This window comes from Sander lucioperca, chromosome 7 (assembly GCF_008315115.2).
Source record: "Sander lucioperca isolate FBNREF2018 chromosome 7, SLUC_FBN_1.2, whole genome shotgun sequence".
Classification (NCBI taxonomy): Eukaryota; Metazoa; Chordata; class Actinopteri; order Perciformes; family Percidae; genus Sander; species Sander lucioperca.
In genome coordinates, this window is record NC_050179.1 from 23260532 (window position 1) to 23282040 (window position 21509).

The 21509-nt window shown below is 40.9% G+C and overlaps 1 protein-coding gene across 4 annotated transcripts in view; it reads right to left on the bottom strand.

Moving 5' to 3' along the window:
* Positions 1 to 887: 887 nt before the first annotated feature.
* The window catches only part of si:dkey-246g23.2 (solute carrier family 66 member 2), a 78428-nt gene continuing 57806 nt past the window's right edge, over positions 888 to 21509 (bottom strand). For all 4 annotated transcript variants that reach the window (XM_031304961.2, XM_031304960.2, XM_031304959.2 and 1 more), the window contains one exon: positions 888 to 4590. In XM_031304961.2, coding sequence (XP_031160821.1) covers positions 4416 to 4590 — 175 coding nt within the window. In that variant the 3' untranslated portion in view covers positions 888 to 4415. The remainder of the gene's footprint in view (positions 4591 to 21509) is intronic.

The window sequence follows — 21509 nt, forward strand, 5'->3', positions numbered from 1 at the left end:
GGGCTTTTTCACTTTGTAAACCTATAACGTATACAAAAAAAAGATATATAACACAATAAAGGCAAGGGAAAAAGCCAAAAAGCATAATATGAGCACTTTAATACATGTAGCAGGACGGGGCAGTGCGGCACATCACAGACATGAAGTGCAGGAGGACTGTTTTAGCCCACCTCATCAATCATTAAAACAAGCCACTGTACAGACAGACGCGTCAGTTGATCAGCTGATGGATGGGTGGACAGAAAGACAGGAAGGCAGAGAATGGCAGCCAGCCAGAGAGGTCCATTATGAACAACTATGGAAAGTCTTGAATATATCATGGGAACAAGTCTGACTCAACTTATTAATGGATGTACAGTACAAGCCAGGTCAGGAGATGAGTACAGGGAAGGCAGCAAACAGGTGCAGCGCACAGTCTGTCCTTGTCTAACTCATCTATAAACCATCAACAGCCTCCCATTATCTACTGTATCCCTTTAAATATTTTACTATCCATACGCAGTGCTGCTCTGCACTGCTTACTGTCAGGGATATGAACTGTTCTTGTGCTGGTGTATACATCTTTTTTCATGATTTATTTTGTGCACAGGTACACTCTCAGTATCCTTTCAAAGAGTGGAATTCAAGGTTTTCCCAGGACAGCAGGCACACACTCACTCTATCACAGCTCTGTATGATAGGTGGAGGGGGGAGATTTATATACAGGTGTAAAATGATTCATCTGATATTACTGGTTGATCTAGATAAAATATAGGGTTCACATGAGGTTTTAATGCACATTTTGGGTAGAAATCATGTCTAAATCCAGCTGTAAGCCTGATGGACTCAGATCCAAGGCATTCATTCATTTCGAAACATATTGCCATTAACGACACAAGAACACATGCTGAAATATAAATACTCTATATTTATGAAAAATATCATGAGAAATATTTCACATACAGTGTACACACAATTTCCATATGTGATATGTCACTGTATACTGTCACAGACCTTTACATCTAATAATAGATAATAGATCTGGTACACTAGTTGCACGAAGAAACATCAAATGAAAACTAAAAGTCACACTAATCTTTTTATGGACTCTGTCACTTTGTCATAACTGATAATTAATAAATTGTTTCATGCTACAGGGAATATATAACTTGCATCTGGTTGAAGTAACAGTCTCTCCCTCCTCAGAAATGACAAGCAACCTATTTCTTATCAGTGTTGCAGTTGTAATGTTTACCATAATGTGAATTTGGTGGAGCGATTATCACAACCGGGCAGTGTGTGTGTTAATCTGTGCTACTGCCCTTGAAAAGAAAATGCTACAGGGAGCACAAATGTTAAACTAAATCCAGTGAGGGTGCTGTTTGTCTACCGAGAGAGACAATACAAAAGATACACATCTGGTGATAAGACCAAATAGAATACAGAAATAATGCAATTTCAAAACAACTGTGTTATGCAGGGTACAGGAGATAAGACACATGCATCTTCCAATAAGGCAGTTTACAGATGTAATGTAAGATAACTGGAATTGAAGAATGCATGTACTGAATGACAACATGTAAGGTCACAGAACAATAAAGCTTGCAGTCGTAGCCGCATGTCAGAAAAGTCCATCAGCAACCTGGACACCTATAATTGTAATTTTGACCGATCCCAAAAATATTTGAGATGTGTTACAGCACCAGCAGAAAAACACTTATGAATGCAAAGACTCCTACATAATGTGTCACAGTGAGGTGCATCCATCAAACACATAATCCCAAAATATTCCAACATTCCCTCTGAGTAAGGTTTGTTATTTTCATACATACACATATATGACATAAATTGATTCTATACTATTATGAGACCTATTAAAAAAACAGAATGAAGTGCTTTTCCTTTGAGATTGTATTAGTTTCTCTATTGGCCTGAAACCTTATAATGCCTTACAATGATTGATAATAAAACGTTCAATGAAGTGATTAACCTAAAAACAATCATTTTGGGAACATACATTTATTCTTTATTCTTCGTTAGATGAGAAGATCAATACCACTCTTGTGTCTGACAGTTAGCTTAGCATAAAGACTGGAAACCTGTGGTAGCAGCTAGCCTGGCTCTGGATAAAGGTAACAAAACCTACCAACCAGCACCTCTGAAGCTAACGCTTTACACAGAGCCAGGCTAGCTATTTACCCATTTCCAGACCTTATGCTAAGCTAAGCTAACTGACCGCTGGTTATAGCTTCATATTTATCATACAGACATGAAAGTGGTATTGATCTTCTGATCTAACTTCCTGCAAGAAAGCCAAAAAAGTCAGCAATTCCAAAAATGTCAAACTAGTGCAAACGGAGGTAAAACGTGACATGATACTCATTCACTGTTATATTTATATAACTCTTATGGATTATTATGAAAATCCAATTTAGAAGTTTATCAAAATTTTCTTTCATTTACAATAGACATATATTTTACATGCTGACCCCGAGAATAACACTAAATTCCACTGAGATGCAATTCTGCTACCTTAACAAATGTTATCCTATGGCTGAGGCATAATGGATCCAGGAGGAGGTTGTCTGCATGATGCAGACCATAACCACTGCAATGTGTAACTTCAACAGGATGTTTACTGAAGAAAAACTAAAAACAGAAAGGTGTAGATTAACAGATGGGCAAAAACTGGCTGCTAAGTTATAAAGGTGACTGGAAGATTTAATAGGCAGGTAGAGTAGTTTTACTACTTAATTAAATCATGCCTAGGGGGAAGCAAAAAGAAACTGACTGCGCTGACTACTGATCAGCTGCTGCTACTGATCTGTTTCATCCTGCGGTGCTTTTGGTGAAAGAACCACAGCTTGCCTTGAGAGGCTATCTTTTTAAATTAGCGTTTTGATTATAAGCAGAAGTGAACATTTTTGTGAACATTTTTGCATTTTGGAAGGTTGGAAAGGATAAATCAGGTTTCAATGTTTCTGTCCTCTGTAAGAAAGGGAAAATAAATACTCTCATTTAAAGGACTGTATGAAAGTTATTTGGGGTTAATACAGGGTCAGAAAAGGTTTTCTTTTAGCTAAAGGGAGGGTAGGAAGTGGTCTTTCATTAATGTTTTTCACCCTGGATTTATATATATATATATATATACATATTTTAGCCATCCCTGGATATAGTTAATAATTACACAAATAACTATATATCCTCAGGTATTATGTTGGTTATATGATGGGCAATAAGATATATACTATATATAGTTATACTTAAGTTACAACATCCTCTATATACAGTCCCTTAAGGTACATTTATTCAGGACTAAACCAATTCTGACCTGGTTACATTTTATATACTGTAAGTATTTGATGCTTAGGAGTCAAAAAGTGGGCGACGGGTATATATCAATAAAAGATCCAGCATAATTAAATTAGCTGCTTATGAGTAATTCTGTAACTGTCTCAAAGAACAAGAGTGTTTTTTGAAAAAAACAAACAAAGAGACATCACAAAATCAGCAGTAATGGGACGAGGACATATGTGATGAAAATGCCACAAATATTCAGTAATATTGTGTCCTTTGGTGTCTACAAACGATTTTGTGACTGAGGTACAGTGCAAAGCATCGCAGCACTTTTCATTGTCTTTCACATACTTTGTGGTAGACCTGTATCGCTTGGCAATTAAGCTACAAAGCAGAGTCATAACACAAAGATTGATGTCCTATGTAGTTACCATTACTTGGTGTACGCACTGTGGGCTTTGCTAAGCAGCTGGAGGCCAACGGCAAAAAATTATTTTGGCTGCACAGACCAGCAAGCATGCCACACCCAAACACACGCACACACACAATGTACATGCATCATGAGAAGAGTCCAGTGAGGTGTGGAGTGTGAAGTGGGAGACTCATCAGTCAGGCAGTAGACTCCAGTGCCGTGCTAGTTGCTACAGCTGCCAGTACAGCAGCACAGAACTGCTGTTAGTGAGCTGCCAATGTGAGTGATGTTCCCTCTCACAGTTTCCATGTCCACTGCACTTCCAGGATCCAGGTAATGTTCAACAGAGAACAAATAAATAGTATAAAATGCTAAAAATTCACCAAACTACTGCCTTATCTTAATAACAATGTAAAGCCAAAAGTTTGGCTATAAGTGCTTGACTGAAAATGCTTAGTAGTTTGTTCAAGGCTAAAATTATTTGCTTAATTGCACTTGAAGGTAACTTCTTTGGGTCTGCATGATACCCATATGCAGAATACTTTGAAACAAGGCTGAACACTAAAAAAAAGACAACTTAATCTATTGACTTTGGTTTTCTCTGTTTCCTTGATGCTAAATGTCTTTCATGTCTTGCAGTTGATTTTATTAAAAAGCCTTGCATGATCAGACTCGTTAAAACTTAGACACAAGCCCAGGTTTTCGCCACCCAAAGCAACAGCCATGTTCAACCTAACTTGACCCGTGTGTCTTGGCTGTAGAAAAGGACTTGCAGCAGGATGGCCACATCGATTATGATCTGGACTGAACCGCAAACCCAGAACTGAGCCGGGCTTTCGTTCATCACAAAGTAGGTGGTCTTGAAGATGTCGCCGGCCGTCCACAGCAGCACCATCTTCACACTGTAGTAATGGAGACACAGAGAGACACAATGAAGATGTGAGGACAGAGAGAATTAAGGAGTTTTCTCTTAACCAACATTTGGGGGGAAAAAAGCATAGGATATAGACTGTACACAGGTGGAAACAGCTAGTCGGGCTTTGTTCAAAGGTAACAAACTACGCTTACCAGCAAAAGTGTAGAAGCCACAAGCTGGGACCAGCTGCCAGGCAACTAGCTGCCAGACAACTAGCTATGACTCAATGAAGTTAACAGTGCCAGCCAGAAATAGCACATAACCCCCCATAAAATCATGTGTCGGTTTTTACACTTTTGTAGTGCGGATTAAAGCTTTAGTGCGTAACTTTTTGATATTAATTAAAGTTTGTTACATTCAAGCCGTTGCCAAATGAGTTGCTACAAAGCTAATTAAGACTATCAGCTCCAGACAACTCTCTCTGTATTTCTCAGTATGGCTATGTTCAGAAGATTATGTCGTCTGGCTGCTTTCGAGTGAAGATAATGACCTCTTCTGAAGAGTCCATCATGTTTTTTTAATCCTCCGTGTCCTCCTTGGCTACTAGCAACTGCATGGGGGGGGGGGGGGGGCTGTGCGCTTTCACGGAAGGCTTGTATCATGTGGACACGCCGACAGTTTTGTTGTCATTACTTAGAATTCCTCATCAGGGCGACAGAAACTACGCACTATAGCTTTAAACAAAGATATAAGCTGCACCATAAAAAAATGTGTTTTATCACCATCGTGATGCGCAATAAACAGATCCCGAAAGACTGCGACACATTGTGAAAGACACAAGATGGTGTCTTTTGTGTTCAGTTCAATGTTCAATTTGTTTAATAAAATAATGTTAATAATAATAAAAACTATTTTGTTTGTTAATTCAACAAGCAATGTGTTGTATTTTAGTAGAACACTAAAAGCAGAAAAAAGGCAGAACTGAGTACATTTTAAAGGTGCTCTAAGCGATGTGACGCGTTTTTTAGGCTACAACATTTTTTGTCACATACAGCAAACATCTCCTCACTATCTGCTAGCTGCCTGTCCCCTGAACACACTGTGAAAAAAACACGGTCTCTGTAGACAGCCCAGGCTCCACAAACGGCAACAAAAACAAACTGCGCCAACCTGCACCACCAAACATAACAAACAGTGTTCCAGCCAATAACCGACAAGAAGGATTTGCGGGTGGGGGTTGGGGGGTTAGTGCGCGGAAGCACAGAAGGGAGGGAGAGGGGACGGGATGAGAAGGAGGGAGGGGCGAGCTAGCCTCTGTTTTGTTTGAAAATACTTCGAACATCAACAAGAAGTACCATCACCTAACATCGCTTAGAGCACCTTTAATATCTGTTTATTTATTGCAAGTAATATTGTTATTGTGATATTCAACAACGTTATCGCATATCGGATATTTTCCTCACTTGACAAAGCCAAGTTGTTGACTCTGTCAAGCTGTTTCCAGTCTTTATGCTAAGCTAAGCTAACAGTCTGCTGGCTTTAGCTACATACTTACATACAGACATGACCGGTATCAATCTTCTCATCTAACTTTTGGCAAAAAGTGTATTTTTTATTTATTTCCAACCCTTCCTTTATTTTTTTTCTACTTTTACAATTTGCAATTTGGAGCAATTTTCCTGCTAATGATGTTTACCAAAAAAAACAACGTAAAAAGAAGTGCAGAAAAAGTAAACTGTCAAAAATAATACTCCCTTTGTGCAATCCACATTTAACTGATTTCTGAAAGCAGCTTGATTTAGTTCCTGCTGTAAAAGAAACAGCAGGGAGGCAGTACTAATCTAAGATCAGGGCGAAGTTTGGCCTAAACTACCAATTGATCCCACGCAAATGGAGCAAGTGAAAGAAAGGGAAAGAGACATGCAGCAAGATTGCCTGTCTAAGAGACATAGAGGCTGAGAAGAAAGACACTTGTCATCTGCCAAGCCAGCGGCCTGATGCCAACCCTGAAGGAGTCCTCTGAAACGTTATCACTACTTCTTGTCCACTTCTTCTTCTCCACTCATCACTTTCTAGTTTGTCTTCATCTATCATCCGTTTTTCTTTCTGTGCTATTACCCCTCTTCCCTATTCTTTTTGTCGCTCTCTCTACTCGTTTACCATCCCGTTTCTTTAACTCTTACCCTCCACAGTCTCTGCCCTCACTCCTACTCTCTGCACCCTTCTCGATTCTTGCTCTCTGGACACCAAAGTCCCATAGGAATGACTGTAATATGAGTTTATTCTTGTTCTTAGGGCTGACTGGGCCTGGGGACAGAGCAGGACCATCAATCATCAATGAGACATCTACTGTAAGGGTGAGAAAGGGGTGAGGGAGAAGGGAACGGAGAGAGATGGAGACAGAGAGCCTGCAGAGGACAGCATTTATCTAGCATGCAGTGAGAGAGACAGGGTGAAGGCAACAAAACCTCCAGAGAGAACGAGCGGGACCTCTGTGAGAAAAACATGGATGATGAGCACATATGGGGGCAGAGGCAGCTTAATGACTGTGGGGACAGCTGTCCTGTGCTATCCTTGAGCTGTCCTTGCAGAGTCATGTCAAACTCCCAACTCTCCCGGGCTCCCTTCAGGCCCAGATGAGGAACCCAAACATTTGCAGGGAAACAATCCTGGGCATTATTATTCAACGTATCTGGGAATGTATTGTACTAGACACTGCATGTGGAATTGAAATGTTATTATCAGACTGATGCAGGCTGCAAACACGGGCTGTGTTTGGAAGTTAAATGGGACAGTCAAGCTGCACATCTGGACACCTTCATATGCAATAATCTCCACACTGACACACTTATGAATTGAGTCATTACCTGTCACAAAATGGACTGATCTGCACTGGGAAGTCAAACTGAAATCAAAAATATTTTTTGCTAAGAAATCAGTATTTATATCCTTGGTGTTACTTTTCTTTCTTTTTTTCGGTGGACTTATTTTGTCAAAATCCTGATTACCAAAAAGAAGAAATTTAAGTTTATTTATTTTGTATTTTTTGGTTCAGACTGACGTCGGTCATTGTAATTTGGTTGGTCCAATATCTATCTAAAAATAGTTTGTTATACCCTCTTACTTTCCAATGGACACACATAGTCACAACTTTGATTTTGTGATTCTGGGACTCTGTACGGTTTTACTCCATGTTGTGATTCAACGAGGTAACACTGTCACCCCAACTAGACCCATGAAAGAATAAAATTGATCACCCATTGCGTATGTGGGACGAAAACAACACTGAGTGTGCAGGAGCTGCCAATGACTCAGCAAATTAAACAAATGAAAAGAAACATCAAGTGGAAATCAGTGCCAATGCTAGCAAGCTCGGCTAACTAGCTGCACTTTCTAAATGGAGCTTCCTCTTTCCAAGTGTCTGATGTCAGCCATGAGAAACGTCCACCCACAGACCCTGTTTCCACTAATACCGCATAAAAAAAAACAACCAATTACATCTGCTTTTAAAAATATTGAACATTTGCACAATGGCTGTAATCATTAGTATCATTATTATAGTTAACTTTTCTTTAGTCTCACATTACCAGACCCTCCTCCACAGCGCTGCGGAGGAGGGTCTGGCTAGTCCACACAGCATTCCGGGATGGGAGGAAAACGTGCTCTGGTTTAATGGCATTTCTTTAAACCAATCACAATCATCCTGGGCGGCGGACACAATGACGGTGCCTCTGCAAAATAGCCTCGGGAAGGAACTTGTTTTGGTGGAACATGTACGTTGAAAGGTTGTTTTATTCATGCAACAGAAAACTCAGATTGGACAGATAGTCTAGATAGCTGTCTGGATTTACCCTGCAGAGATCTGAGGAGCAGTTAACCATAGTCCTCAGAAGTCCACCAGAGTTTAGAATGCCAACACAAGGAAAGCTGAAGGTGAGGGACATCCAGACGAAATTGAGAGACATCCGGCAGCATTTCCGGCGACACCTGAACAATCCCGGAAATTAAACGTTGTCGATATAGACTTACAGTAGACTAAACACTACGCTAAAGTTGAATTGATAAGCAAGAAAACACAGCCTTGATCAGCGCACTAAGGGGGTGTTCTGCTACACTTTACTTGGTGGGTGACTAACAATGACCAGTAGCTTATGGAGGCTTATGTTACATAATGTTAGCACACTTACTGTATATTGCTGTATAAAAGACATGAGACTGAGTCAGTTTGACTGTCTTTGGGACATTTTATTATTAACCCTCATCCTGTAATTGTCACTTGTGCCTACAGTGGCCTTAGTATTAATACAGCAAATATTTGATTGATTGATTTCAATCCAAAGCTTAAACAGATCTACCCTGAATGTGAGATAAAAAAGCCAACAATTCAAAGCCAATCTGCTTCTGTCAACACACAGCTCCCTGCTTCTTCCCTCTGTGGTCCTCCTACCTCCAATTTAACCACCTCAGGCTTTAGCAAGAGTCAAAGGCTGGCCAAGGTGCGCTTGTTTAGAGCACATCTGGGTCTCACTGATATGTTCTGCTCCCCTAACAATTTAAACCTTCGGGGTAAACACAACATAAGTGCGTTAATTTAAAATCGTCATGCTTTTACTTCTCTCTCTCTAAGCTGGCGGTCTTCCTCAGGGGAAACACTTGCTTTTTGTTCCACTGAAGGTTTTTTGTTCCTCAGAGAGTACCCTTCACTGAACTTCAGACTTCTTATTTCATTCTCTCTCCTCATCTTTTCCTTTCACTGCAGCACTTTTTTCTTCCCCCCGTTGTCCCCCGCTCAACTGTCATCTTTACTTGTATTGCCTCTGTCATCCCTTTACTCCGCTCCTCTCTTCTCCATAAAAGGGAATGAAGTTAGTCACTTTCACCGGCTTCTACTGCGAACCACGATAAAGTCAAATAATAAGTAGTTGCATTTTACAGCACAGTAAGCTAGCTGGTTGGAACAAATCCTAAAAAAACTCGTAATGAGGTAATATCACAATCAAAATAATGGAATAAAAATAGTGTAATTTTGTATTCAAAATTCAAGCTACCGTTTGAACATGGGAAAAAACATTTAATACACAAACACAAAAAAAAAAAGCATGCCATGTACTCCAGCAGGGAGTGTTCATAAAATGCATCGTCTGTGTGACCCATATCGGTAAACTAGCCTACGCAATTGTCTTTGCTTACGCACAACAAAGAAAAGGAGCGAGCCGTGCTGAACAAATGTTTTGCGAAACCAACTGAGCGGTGTCGAAGCATCCTGCATCCGTTGCTAGCTCAACATTAACTTGTCACTCAGGTGAGGCAGCGCAGCAGGAATTCTATTTAGTTGAGCTTTTAGTTCAAAATCAGCGCAGAGCTTTTTGGCTCGCACAGACATTCTCCCCATTTGAAGTAATGGCTTTTCTCTATGTGATGTCGAGGTCCATTATTGACCTGACTTTCTGAAGAAAACAAATCTTGTGACAGAAGTTGACCGAACACGGGCGCCTGGATAGCTCAGTTGGTAGAGTGGGCACCCATATATAGAGCACCCATATATAGAGGTTTACTCCTCGACGCAGCGGGCCCGGGTTCGACTCCGACCTGCGGCCCTTTGCTGCGTGTCATTCCCCCTCTCTTTCCCCTTTCATTTCTTCATCTGTCAAGGCCTAAAAATGCTCAAAAAATAATCTTTAAAAAAAAGAAGCCATGCAGCCATGTCCTCTGTTGTGGGAAATATAAAGTAAGTCTGAGTAAAGACAACCAAACATCTCAGGACATGGCTACCCTATTAGACACATTCTCATATTTGGTGGTGGTTAATTTGCATGATATAACCAAATAAATATGAGTAGTAGAAGATGAATTAGATAGCCTGCACATGCACACAAAGCTGGTTAGAGTTGCAAATCAGTGAATAATGGTGAAGAGGAGGAAGAAGATGTACAAAAAAAGAGAAATGTTGCATCTACAAATATGAGGGGAGACTTTTAATTCAGTGCCTCCACTGACATTTTTGTTTTCTAATTTCACATATACTTTTCCAACATTGTCTCTTCTGTCCCTCTCTACAGCCCTCCCACCTTAATTTATTCGTTATCCTCCTCTCAGCCTCTGTCTTTCTCTGCTACCCTCTCTGCCTAACCTTCCCTCCCCTCCCTCGCCCTCCTAAATTCTCCGCTCCCCCCTTCGGCTAATTTCTTTGCTCAAGAGACGGGAAACACCATTAACGAGGATGAGTCATTAACTATGTAATTAAGGAGGGGGGGTCATCTGTAGAAAAGCAGTCTCTGCAGCAGTGCAGCAGAATGGAGACAAAATGCCAGTTTGAGGTCGTTCATCTCTGGCAGGAACACACACACACACACACACACACACACACACACACACACACACACACACACACACACACACACACACACACACACACACACACACAGGTTTGTGGCACTATGTTTGTGGGGACCAGTCATTGACATAATGCATTCCCTAGCCCCTTACCCTAACCGTAACCATCACAACTAAATGCCTAACCTTAACCCTTACCCTCACCCTAACCATAACCTAATTCTAACCATAATCCTAAAACCAAGTCTTAACCCTCAAACAGCCCTTTAAACTTGTGGGGTCCAGCATTTTGGCCCCAAAAAGCTGTCGGGACCCCACAAGTATACTGGACTCCCAGTTTTTGGACCCCACGAATGTAGTTAAACAAGCCCACACACACACACACACACACACACACACACACACACACACACACACACACACACACACACACACACACACACACACACACACACACACACACACATTGTCATGCTAGTCTCATGTAGCTCCATCTGGCAGGGATACCATTAATCGAGGGACTTGTGCCTCAGTTGACAGGTGATGAAAGACACACAGAACAAACACCTGAACTTGGTTTAGAGTGAGGCTTTGAGAGTCCACAGGGAGAAGGAATTATTATGGTATTGATTGAGAATATTGACTGACTGACTGACTACCTCAGCCTCACACACACACATACATACATCAACAAGCATGGGTGCCAGTTTGCTTTAACTTGCACAAAGACACATGGACATGCAGAGAAACAGAAAATGCAAACGAATATATTGGTCATTTTCTTCATGTTCTCACCAAAGCTCATACACACATACATACACGCACACGCGCACACACACACACACACACACTGACGCACACATATGCACTCGCGACTGACCTGACACCTTCATCTGACCAAGTGGCATGAGACGAGAGAGCAAAGGGTGAAATGGTGAACCGAGTACTTCAGGGATGGAAAGAAAAAAGAAGGGGGCTAGGAGATGGATGATGGAGGTAAAAGGAAAATGATGAGAGATGGATGGCAATGCAGTCGGACAGGGTGGACGATTAATCTAGAGAGGGGTGAGAAACGAAGCCACCCTGATAGTTTGAGAGTAACAGGACAGGGGAGAATGATGGAGGAAGGGGGGGTCTGATTGCATGGTGTGATGGCCATGCAGTAATTGTGCTGTGTATTGAACGAGTGCTGTCAGGCCAGCTGTTAGCTACTCTAAGCGGCTGGAGTGGACAAGTGGAACACTACTACAGGAAACAAGGCTGAGTGACATTTAGAAAGAGAGACAGAGACAGGGGAGAGGAAGAGAGAGAATTAAAAGGATATGAGCATGGTGTGTGCAATTTAGTAATTTCACGGCCCAAATATGAGCAAAGTTGCCTGATACATGTTAAAATGTCACTCAGCGAAACAGCGTCTTATGGCAGGTCTAAAATAACTATAAAGCTCATCAAATTGTAAATCAGTGCTTAACTCAGTTTAACTGTTAAAATCAATTATACTTGGGGGGCATGCCGTGCACCAATCCACTAGCCTGAAAGCCAGATGAATCTGCGAGCTAATTTCATTTGCATTTCATTTCATTCAGTTTAATTTGCTCTGGCAGATACACCGGCCGCTCCTCACATACAGACAGATTTCTAGCCAGCCAGGCCCTTGACGGACCAATCACAACCTTTTATCTCACAGCTGTGGGGTTAAGACAATAAGAAAGTTGTACTCGCCAAACGTAGTTAGAACGTAACTGGCATATTGCGTCCAGCGCAAAGCACCAGGCTTTCATAACTCAGGCCAAACTGTCAAACTAGGCGCTACTAATCAACTATGAATCAAGATTATTTTACTGTATTGCCTATTTCTCATTTCAGATGTTTTCAGAAACACATTTTTGTGTACTGTCTAGCTGTAATTTTAGAAAGTTTGTGCCCAGGCAGCCATTTGAGTTTGAAAACCGACCGAGCACCACCCCAACTTGCATGTGTCGCTCAGAGTTACCTCGTTTCGCTGCTGATTGTTTGTAGATCTATTTAATTGTGTCTACAGGCATTTTGGTCTGCCCATTGGAAATCAAAAATGAAGTCAGAGGTTCCAGACTAATATGCATTTGCAAATTAGTCTGGCGATGCCAGGCTACTAATCCACCACCCCATCCTTCAAACCTTCACCTTAACGCTTCCCACATAAAAAAAGACATTTGATTCTGTATTGGCACCAATCATTGCTGGTACAGTAAATCATGTGCTACAGAGCTGTCCAATACTCTATTAGGTAACATATGCAAGGGAAACATTCAACTTCCTCAAGCTAATGGACAGTCTGGATGAATCATTAATAGTGATGAAAACAAATTAGTGGACTAATAAGAAAGACAGAAAATGAATGCATGACCGTTTTAATGATCAATAACTTTGTGGAGCAAAATACCACAGGATCATACTAAATGGTTCCAGTTGTACTGGATTTGTTTTTTTCTTTAAGACATTGTTTTGGGCATTTGTCATTTACAGACCCAACAATTAATTGATTAGTCCCTCCACAAAATGCTAAAATAATCAATAGCTAGAATAATCAGAAGTTGCATCCCTACACAATATACTCTATGCTTTACAGGTAAGCACTGGTCACACCCATAGATCTTCACTTTGTATTCGAGTTCCCAAGGTTTCTAAAGTAACCAAATACCTCAGTCTGGATTACAGGAATGCCTGTGTAAAATGGTGCACCAGACAACAAGCAGGTTCTATGTAATGTATTGGTGTAGCTATATAACACTTAGGAATTAGAAGATTTACAGGATCTCTGTTACTGCAGCTGGTTGAGTTATAACAACAGGTATACATCATTAGAGCAGGTATTCGATTAAGTTTACTCTATTCTATGTCCACTTTGCATCTTTTGACCTCCCTGCAAATCGCCCACTGTCCTCACCTGCCTAACCTTGTCTGCAGGTTTATCTGTACACCAATCTGTCTTTTTTTGTATTCCCTCCTCCTCCCTTTCTCAATTACTTCTCTCCCCCCTTCAACCTGCTTCTAAATCTTCAACCTCAGTCGCCCTTCTCTGCTCTGCCTCTAGTCCTGTCAACAGTTGTCTCGTTATCTTCTTGACCCAGCCTCTTCTGCTGCCTTTCACCTTGTCCACTGCCCAAGGGACCACTGGATGGATGGAGTTTGGGATGAAGGAATGAAGGAAAGGCCAACTGGAAAGAAAGATGGCTGAAGGATTCTTGCAGGCATAGGGCAGAGTGCTATCTTGTGTCCGCACACCTGCACATATGCAGGTGATATTGATATTGTATCCACATATGTAAATTTTATGACTGCAGTCTGGGGCACAAATGGAAAAGTCACTGTGTAGTCAAAGACATAGCTGTCATGCAAGAAAGAAACACTTTCTTCTTATTATTGTTATTATAATATCTTATTGAAGGCTAATACACACTGGGTGAAACATTTCCAATGACTGAGAACATATTGTGACCAAAAGTATGCCGGTGGACACATTTTCCACTACTATTGTGGAAATAAATGAGCAGCTGATCACAAACTAGAGGGATACTTTGCTGATTTTCAACCAGCTTTGTATCGGTACAATGTGGGAAGTATTTGTAAATGAACTATGGTAAATTTTGTTCCATCTTGCCACTGCCCAGATCTCCATGCTCATCTCCTAGCTAAAAAATGTCATGGGCTCGAGGGCTGTTGCTCAAACTACAGACTACAGTGCTTCCGCGATACGGACACAAAGACTATAGAAGCGGATCGAGAGAGAGAGCTGTCCCTCTCTCGCTCTCTCAAAATCAGACCGAGCTCAGATGAAACTGTAAAACTAGACGGTGCTGATCAAATATACACCAAGATTCTGTTACTGTATTGCCTATTTCTCACCTAAAATGTTTTCAGAAACATATTTTTGCTTAACGTTTAACTGTAATACGAGATTGTTTGTCACCAGCCGGCCGCTATGTTGCTTTCTGTGTCAATACGGACGTGCTCGCATTACGCCGCCCACCAGTTTAGTGGTTTTGGTGCAGTGCACTCTGGTAGTTGTAGGTTTTCTACCTTTTGAGCAAAAGCGAATGCCACAGCCCCTTTTCTGTGTTTTCTCTGGCCATGTAGCACCAACAAAAACATTTTTTTGCACCATTCTAGTGCGTAGACTGCCCAGTTTTATAAAAAGTTTCTTTCTAGTGGTAAAATACTTCTTTAGACCCACTTGAAAGTGAGACTTTAAAAGTCTCCTGTTGGGGGTAGATATTCCTCAAAATTGCTTGATAATACTAATACACAACTCTACAGAAAGATACACACTGGAGCAGCAAGGGATGATGTTTAAAAGCTTCAAAGAGCTTCAAAGAGCTTCAATCCCCTCTTCCATCTCTTTTTCAGCACAACCATGCATGTGTGCACTGGCATGATGAGTGTGACCACACTTGTGTATCTTTGTATACACATGTGTGCGCCCACACATGAGGGTTTGTGTGCGAGGTGATTTAGCAGCGGGGCTGTAGCTCCCCCTGAGGGGGGGCAGATAGAGAGACGAAAATCAAAGGGCCCAACGAGCGAGAAACCGAGCTGCTCTTTAACTATGAATTATGCATGTCGATCGATCGCACACAGGCAAACAATGAAAAGTTCCCAACCTGCCAGAGAGAGATGGATTCTACTTCACCAAATGAAGCAGAGAGGAGGCGAGGAGAAGGAGTATGACACAAAGTTCGCTTAGGGATATTTTAGGTACTTTTTCAGAGAATAAGTAAGTAAGTAAACAAGCCATAATAGATGAGATGGCCTGTTGGTTTAGTTTAGCTTGTTATAGGATCCCCATTAGCTGCGGGGTCCACATTTAAAAACATACATTAAACATTACAGTCCACATAAATGGTGATGGCTAATTCAGTATATTCATTAAATCTATAAATGTATGTCATCCAAAATGACACTCTAATTGCCATAGCTTTGTTTCTGAACCAAAGTCAGTTGTGGATGCTCATAGAAAACAAAATAAAAGCATATTCTGCAAGGCTACACCATCTTATACAGTATAACGTATATAATACGCCAATAGGTACTTATGAAAGATTTTCGAAGATTTTAAGCAGAGACCTTTCTTAAGTGTGCAAAGGTAGGCATTAAGAGCCAATCACAATGTTTGGCTACAATAACTTCCAGGTAGAAAACTCCTGCGTCCTGTACATACAATTTAACAGCGCTGAGCAAATGGGGACGAGGAACAACTGGATATACACATCATCTCGTTCATCTAAAAGGCATGTTTGATGCTTTCATATGTCAACTCTTTCACTAACATTAGGTGGAGACCTAATCTACCTGTTGGGCCACAGACTAAAGAAAATGACACCGCCCAAACTAGCAGGCAGTTTAGATGTTGCTGTTTGTTATGTTAGATGTTGTTTATCAAAGATGCTAGCAAAGCAATACAGTACAGATAATCCGTCACGATAGGTCGGACTATTGTGTTTAACGATAACACCTCATACATCATCATGTGAGCCAGCTGTTTATAGGATAATCTTGTGATGGCGGCGCTACATGTCTAAATACTACAGAAGTCTTTATATGCTGAGGACGAGCTCTGTCCAAAATGTTTGAGTCACAGATTTATCAAAGGAAAGCACAGTGTCCAGATCCTGTTTTCTATCGATTGACATTTTTAAGGTTCAGTACTTGTACAGTCAAGACAACAGTTCAAGACTAAAGTACCTTGGGTCGTACATGTTACTTTTACGTCTGCATCATTTAAAGGTAAACTATTATGCTTTTCCGTATTTTCTGTCATATCTATAATGTTATAATGTCGGATTTTCATGTTAAAGCTTTAAATAATGAGGTAAACGTATTTCAGAGAAATCCCTGTGAGCAAAAAGATGTTGATGTGAGCAATGAAGAAGTTCAGATTTCCCAATGTTCTGAATGCTCCGGTTTCAACTGTTCAGTGTTACGTCACTTAAGAGAGAAGACACACCAGCCCGATAATCGGCCGTCGGACCGTCCGGCGAGGTCGGTGACTCGAGTCTGTTCGGTGTGTCCCGTGCCGTCGGCCGTCCGAGGAGCCGTTCATTTCATTCATTTGGGCCGACCTGACATGTTCAGTCAGAGACAGGGCAGTCGGGACTCACCCGGAAATGGGGAACGGATGAGCCTCTCAAAATCTGACGAAAATCTTTTAAACTGACCTTTGTTGATCTGAAATGAAGACAGATTCAGAAACTACACGGCCTATTTCTCTCTTAAAATGTTTTCAGAAACACGTTTCGGTGAACTATTTTAGTACAATATGAGATTGTACTCTGAACAAGCCGCCATGACAGTCTGGCTGTGAATTTCCGGAGAAAAAAGAACCACGTGACGCGTTTGTCCAATCAGCTGCCGGTTTTCATTTTCTGGGAAATAATCAGACTGTTAATGGAAACAATACAGAGCAGCGCCGCACAGTGCGTACGCTCAAGTCGGCGTCGCCTCAGTGTGTTCTGAGGCATTTTTTGGACCTCGGGGACCCGACTGATCAGCCTGACTGACTTTTCTGCCGACGGTCGGCCCGTCTGGTTGGTGTGTCAGGGCCATAACACCGAGCCGGCCTTCTCCGGCCTTCACCGGCCTGTACGGTGACAGTAGTAGCTTATTTGGGGTTCCCCATTTCACGCGGCCTACATATGATCTTTGTACCTTCTGAAATTGTCTTTTAATGATACGATGATGACGTGTGAAAAAATTTAAAAAACAACAACAACAAAAAACTAACAAAAAACCAACAACAACAGGAGCTAGATAACGACTGATGACCAATCAGAGCAGACTTGGGCATTTTCGGGAGGGGGCTTAAAGAGACAGGCCTCCAACAGAGCGTCTCAGGCAGAGGGTGAATACAGGTGCTGCAGCCATGGGCAGTATGGGAAAAATTAAAGCATGTAAACATGTTCTAGTACAAACACTAAATACAAGTATGAACCTGAAAATGCTATATAATAGATGACCTTTAAGAACACAGAAAATGGTTAGAAGTTTTTATCTGCATCTAGATGCGGATCTGCATTAAAATACAAATAGTGAGAGACAATCCTGAAAAAAGATACCAACAGTGCAACAAAGAGTTGGCACTGTGTTATATTTTCCTTTCTTGTTTTTCAGCTGCCAAGTCTAAAGCCAACCCTGCCATTATACAAGAATAATATAAAGCATATAAAGTGAAACTGCAGGGCTGCCATGAGTTCAGGAGTTTTTGTGTGTTATTTCACTTGAATTCCCCTGGTGAGCCAAGAACACCAGGACCAGAAAATTTCTTTTTGATATATTTTTTATATATATATATGTGTGTGTTTTGGGCTTTACATAGCTCTGCTTCAGTTTTGTCCTGAGGTTAAGCCTTGACATTTACAATGAGTTCAATTATGGAGAACAATAGGGTATTGTAATGGAAGGCTTACTTGTATAAATGTGTTTCCAAATGCACTTAAACTTGCATGGCATCTTACTTTATTTGTTTATTCTACAAATAAGAATAATACATAGATCAATTCACTCTTCTCTAAATCCCTACCATGCACTGTAGAAACAGAAGAAAATGTGAGTTTTCACAACACAATCTCCTGTCTTGTCTTGCCCCAAGACAGATTGTAATGTAACAGTGAGAGCAACTGCACAGACTAATACAATGGCTTTGATTGTGTTAACTATACCCTAGTAAACACTATTATATGTGTTCTGCTTACACACTATACTACGTAAGCACGTAGTAATGCATGTACACTCTGTCATGCATACACGCACATATCTCCCACAGACAGCCACAAACACAATTCAAGACCTTTGTGACTGTGAGAAGAAAACTGTACTAATGTTAGTGATGGAAGTGGACAGGTTCATAGAGAAAATCCATTACACTTCCTGTTATCAGCTAAGCTTTTGGCTTTTTTTAAATGCATATGTATTTATAGTTTAGTCTAAAAATGTGTTTTTTTGAGTCAAACAACAGTTTAAAAACCCAAGATATTGAATTTACAATGATACAAAACAGAGAAAGGTAACACATCCTCACACCGAAGGAGTTGAACCAATTAAATGTGTTTTGCTCTGTAAATAATTTTAAAAATGAAACCATTATTTAAAAAAAATGCTACTTATTTCAGCTAATCTACTAAATGTTTACTAAATGTTAGCTGTAATTGAAAACTACAACAAACAAAGCACTTGGAATGGTTATATTTACAGATATTCTAATACATGCAAACATGTTATCACATACTGTGTGTACTACATCAGTCTGAATTTTTTGAGTCGACTTGTGTCTTCAATTACTCTCAAATACTCAACAAATACTCAATACAAATACTAAAACTAATGACATTCCATCATCCTCAGCTGGAAAATGTTAGCATGCTCCCACACAAAACTAAGATGGTGAACATAATAATATATAACACAATACACTACCTGATATACACTGTGAGCATGTTAGCTCATGGCTGTAGACTCTTGTTCATCAATAAAAGTATTGTTCATGAATATACCCTATCTGTAATTATGAGAATTATTGTAATATCCATAGCGTATGTGTCGTTACACTACAGTCCATCCACCTCAGACTAAACTCCTATAATAGTAAAAAGGACGTGATTGTTTCAGAAACAAAATCTGAGCGCACCTCGGAGCATCTCTCCAGAGTGGCTCCTGACAACACAGTCAGCCAATGTGGCAATAGAGGACGGGTTGCCAGAGTCTGGCTCACAAGTAGTTTAGAAAATGGCAACAATTTGAATGACAACATGATATTTCAATTAGTCTCGCAATGCCAGACCTTCCTCCACAATGCTGCGGAGGAGGATCTGGCTAGTCCACGCAGCATTCCGGGATGGGAAAACATGCTCTGGTTTGTTGGCATTTCTTTAAATCAATCACAATTGTCTTGGGCGGTGGTAAGCACCGAGCAGAGCAACAGTGTCTCTGCAAAATAGACTCGGGAAGGAACTTGTTTTTAGTCGTACAACAGAAAACTCAGATTGGACAGATAGTCTAGCTAGCTGTCTGGATTTACCCTGCAGAGATCTGAGGAGCAGTTAACCATAGTCCTCAGAAATCCACCGGAGTTTAGAATTACAACACAAAGAAAGCGGAAGGTAACGGGACATCCAAAAACGGACATCAGAAAAGAGTTTCATCTGGCGGAATTTCCGGCAGAACGAGAGCAATCCCGGAAGTGGAACGTCGTGAATATAGACTGCATTTCAATTAAAGACCTCTCCATCAATGATTTAAATTTAAATAATCAATGTTTACATCTTTTGCAGCTGGTTTAAGCTAAGGTTAGCAGTTCAGTAGTCTCGCATTGCCAGACCTACCTATGGCTACACCACACATACATTCTGAGATAGGAGAAAAAAATGTTGTGGGTTGTTTGCAGCTTTTTAAACCAATCACAATCGTCTTGGGCGGCGCTAAACTCCGGACGCAGCGGCGATGGCTCTGCAAATTGGTCTCGGGAAGGAACTTGTTTTGATGAAACATTTGCACCCCACAAAATAAAATGCTACGATACAATATTAAATGAAGTTAACTGTTTACACGATACAGTAACGTATGCTATTTAAATTAGCTGGATACATGGTTAAACATAATTTGCTCTTACCAGTGTATCGCCATGTGTATTTTGTCCATAGAAATCTCCACCAATTAGTCCCAGAATATCCCAGTTAGATAGTAAATGCCATAAACTAGAGATGCACCGAACCCAGATTTTTGGGGTTTAGCTAAATACCGAACCCACTGGTTAAGATTCTGCCGAACCCCGAACCGAATCCTACTCCCATCCTTAGTCCATTAACACAGTAAACACATTAATGAAGTAAACAACGTCCACACCAGTGCATTTTTCATCTTATTTTATTTTAACTGTAAAAAAAAAAGAAAAAGAATAGACAACATTATGCCAGGCACACAAGTGGGAAAAACTATTTTTGACAAGGCCAATGTTTACCCTATCTGAAGATCCAATCAATATCCAAAATATTAGCCTTTCAGATTTATAATCCCATAAAGTAGGCTACGTAGGTCGTCTGGTTAACACAAGTTTTTAGGTGTGACTGTCCTTCCTTTGCCGTACCTGAAGGTGCTGCATTTTGGCTGCTGTCTGTAGATTCCTTCATGCACAACTCGTATTCTTTCGGATGTTTCATACCAAATGTTGTAACAGCGGTGATGTTGTGTATTGTTTAGGGTCCTTGCCACCACGAGACATATCGGCATTGCAAATTGAACATGTAGCTGGACTTGAATGGCCTTCTTTTGACTGAAAGTACTGCCAAACTACACTTTTTCTGCTCACGAGTTCCAATTTCACTTTCTCACAGCCTACTGCATTGAACGCTCCACCTACGTAAACACCTTCCCGTAATCAACAGCGGCGTCATTACGTCGACCAGCGTAGCGCGCATAGTGCAAGCGTAGAGTCAAAGAATATAGAAGTAACAAGAGGCGAAACTCAGTCCAAGATGGCGGAGCTGCAGCTCGGTCATGGGTGCGTTTGTCGCAATGGAACGTTCTATTGAGTTTCGCCTCTTGTTACTTCTCTTTGGTAGAGTTCGGTTCGGTGGGAAAAAATTCTAAAGTTCGGCAGAAACC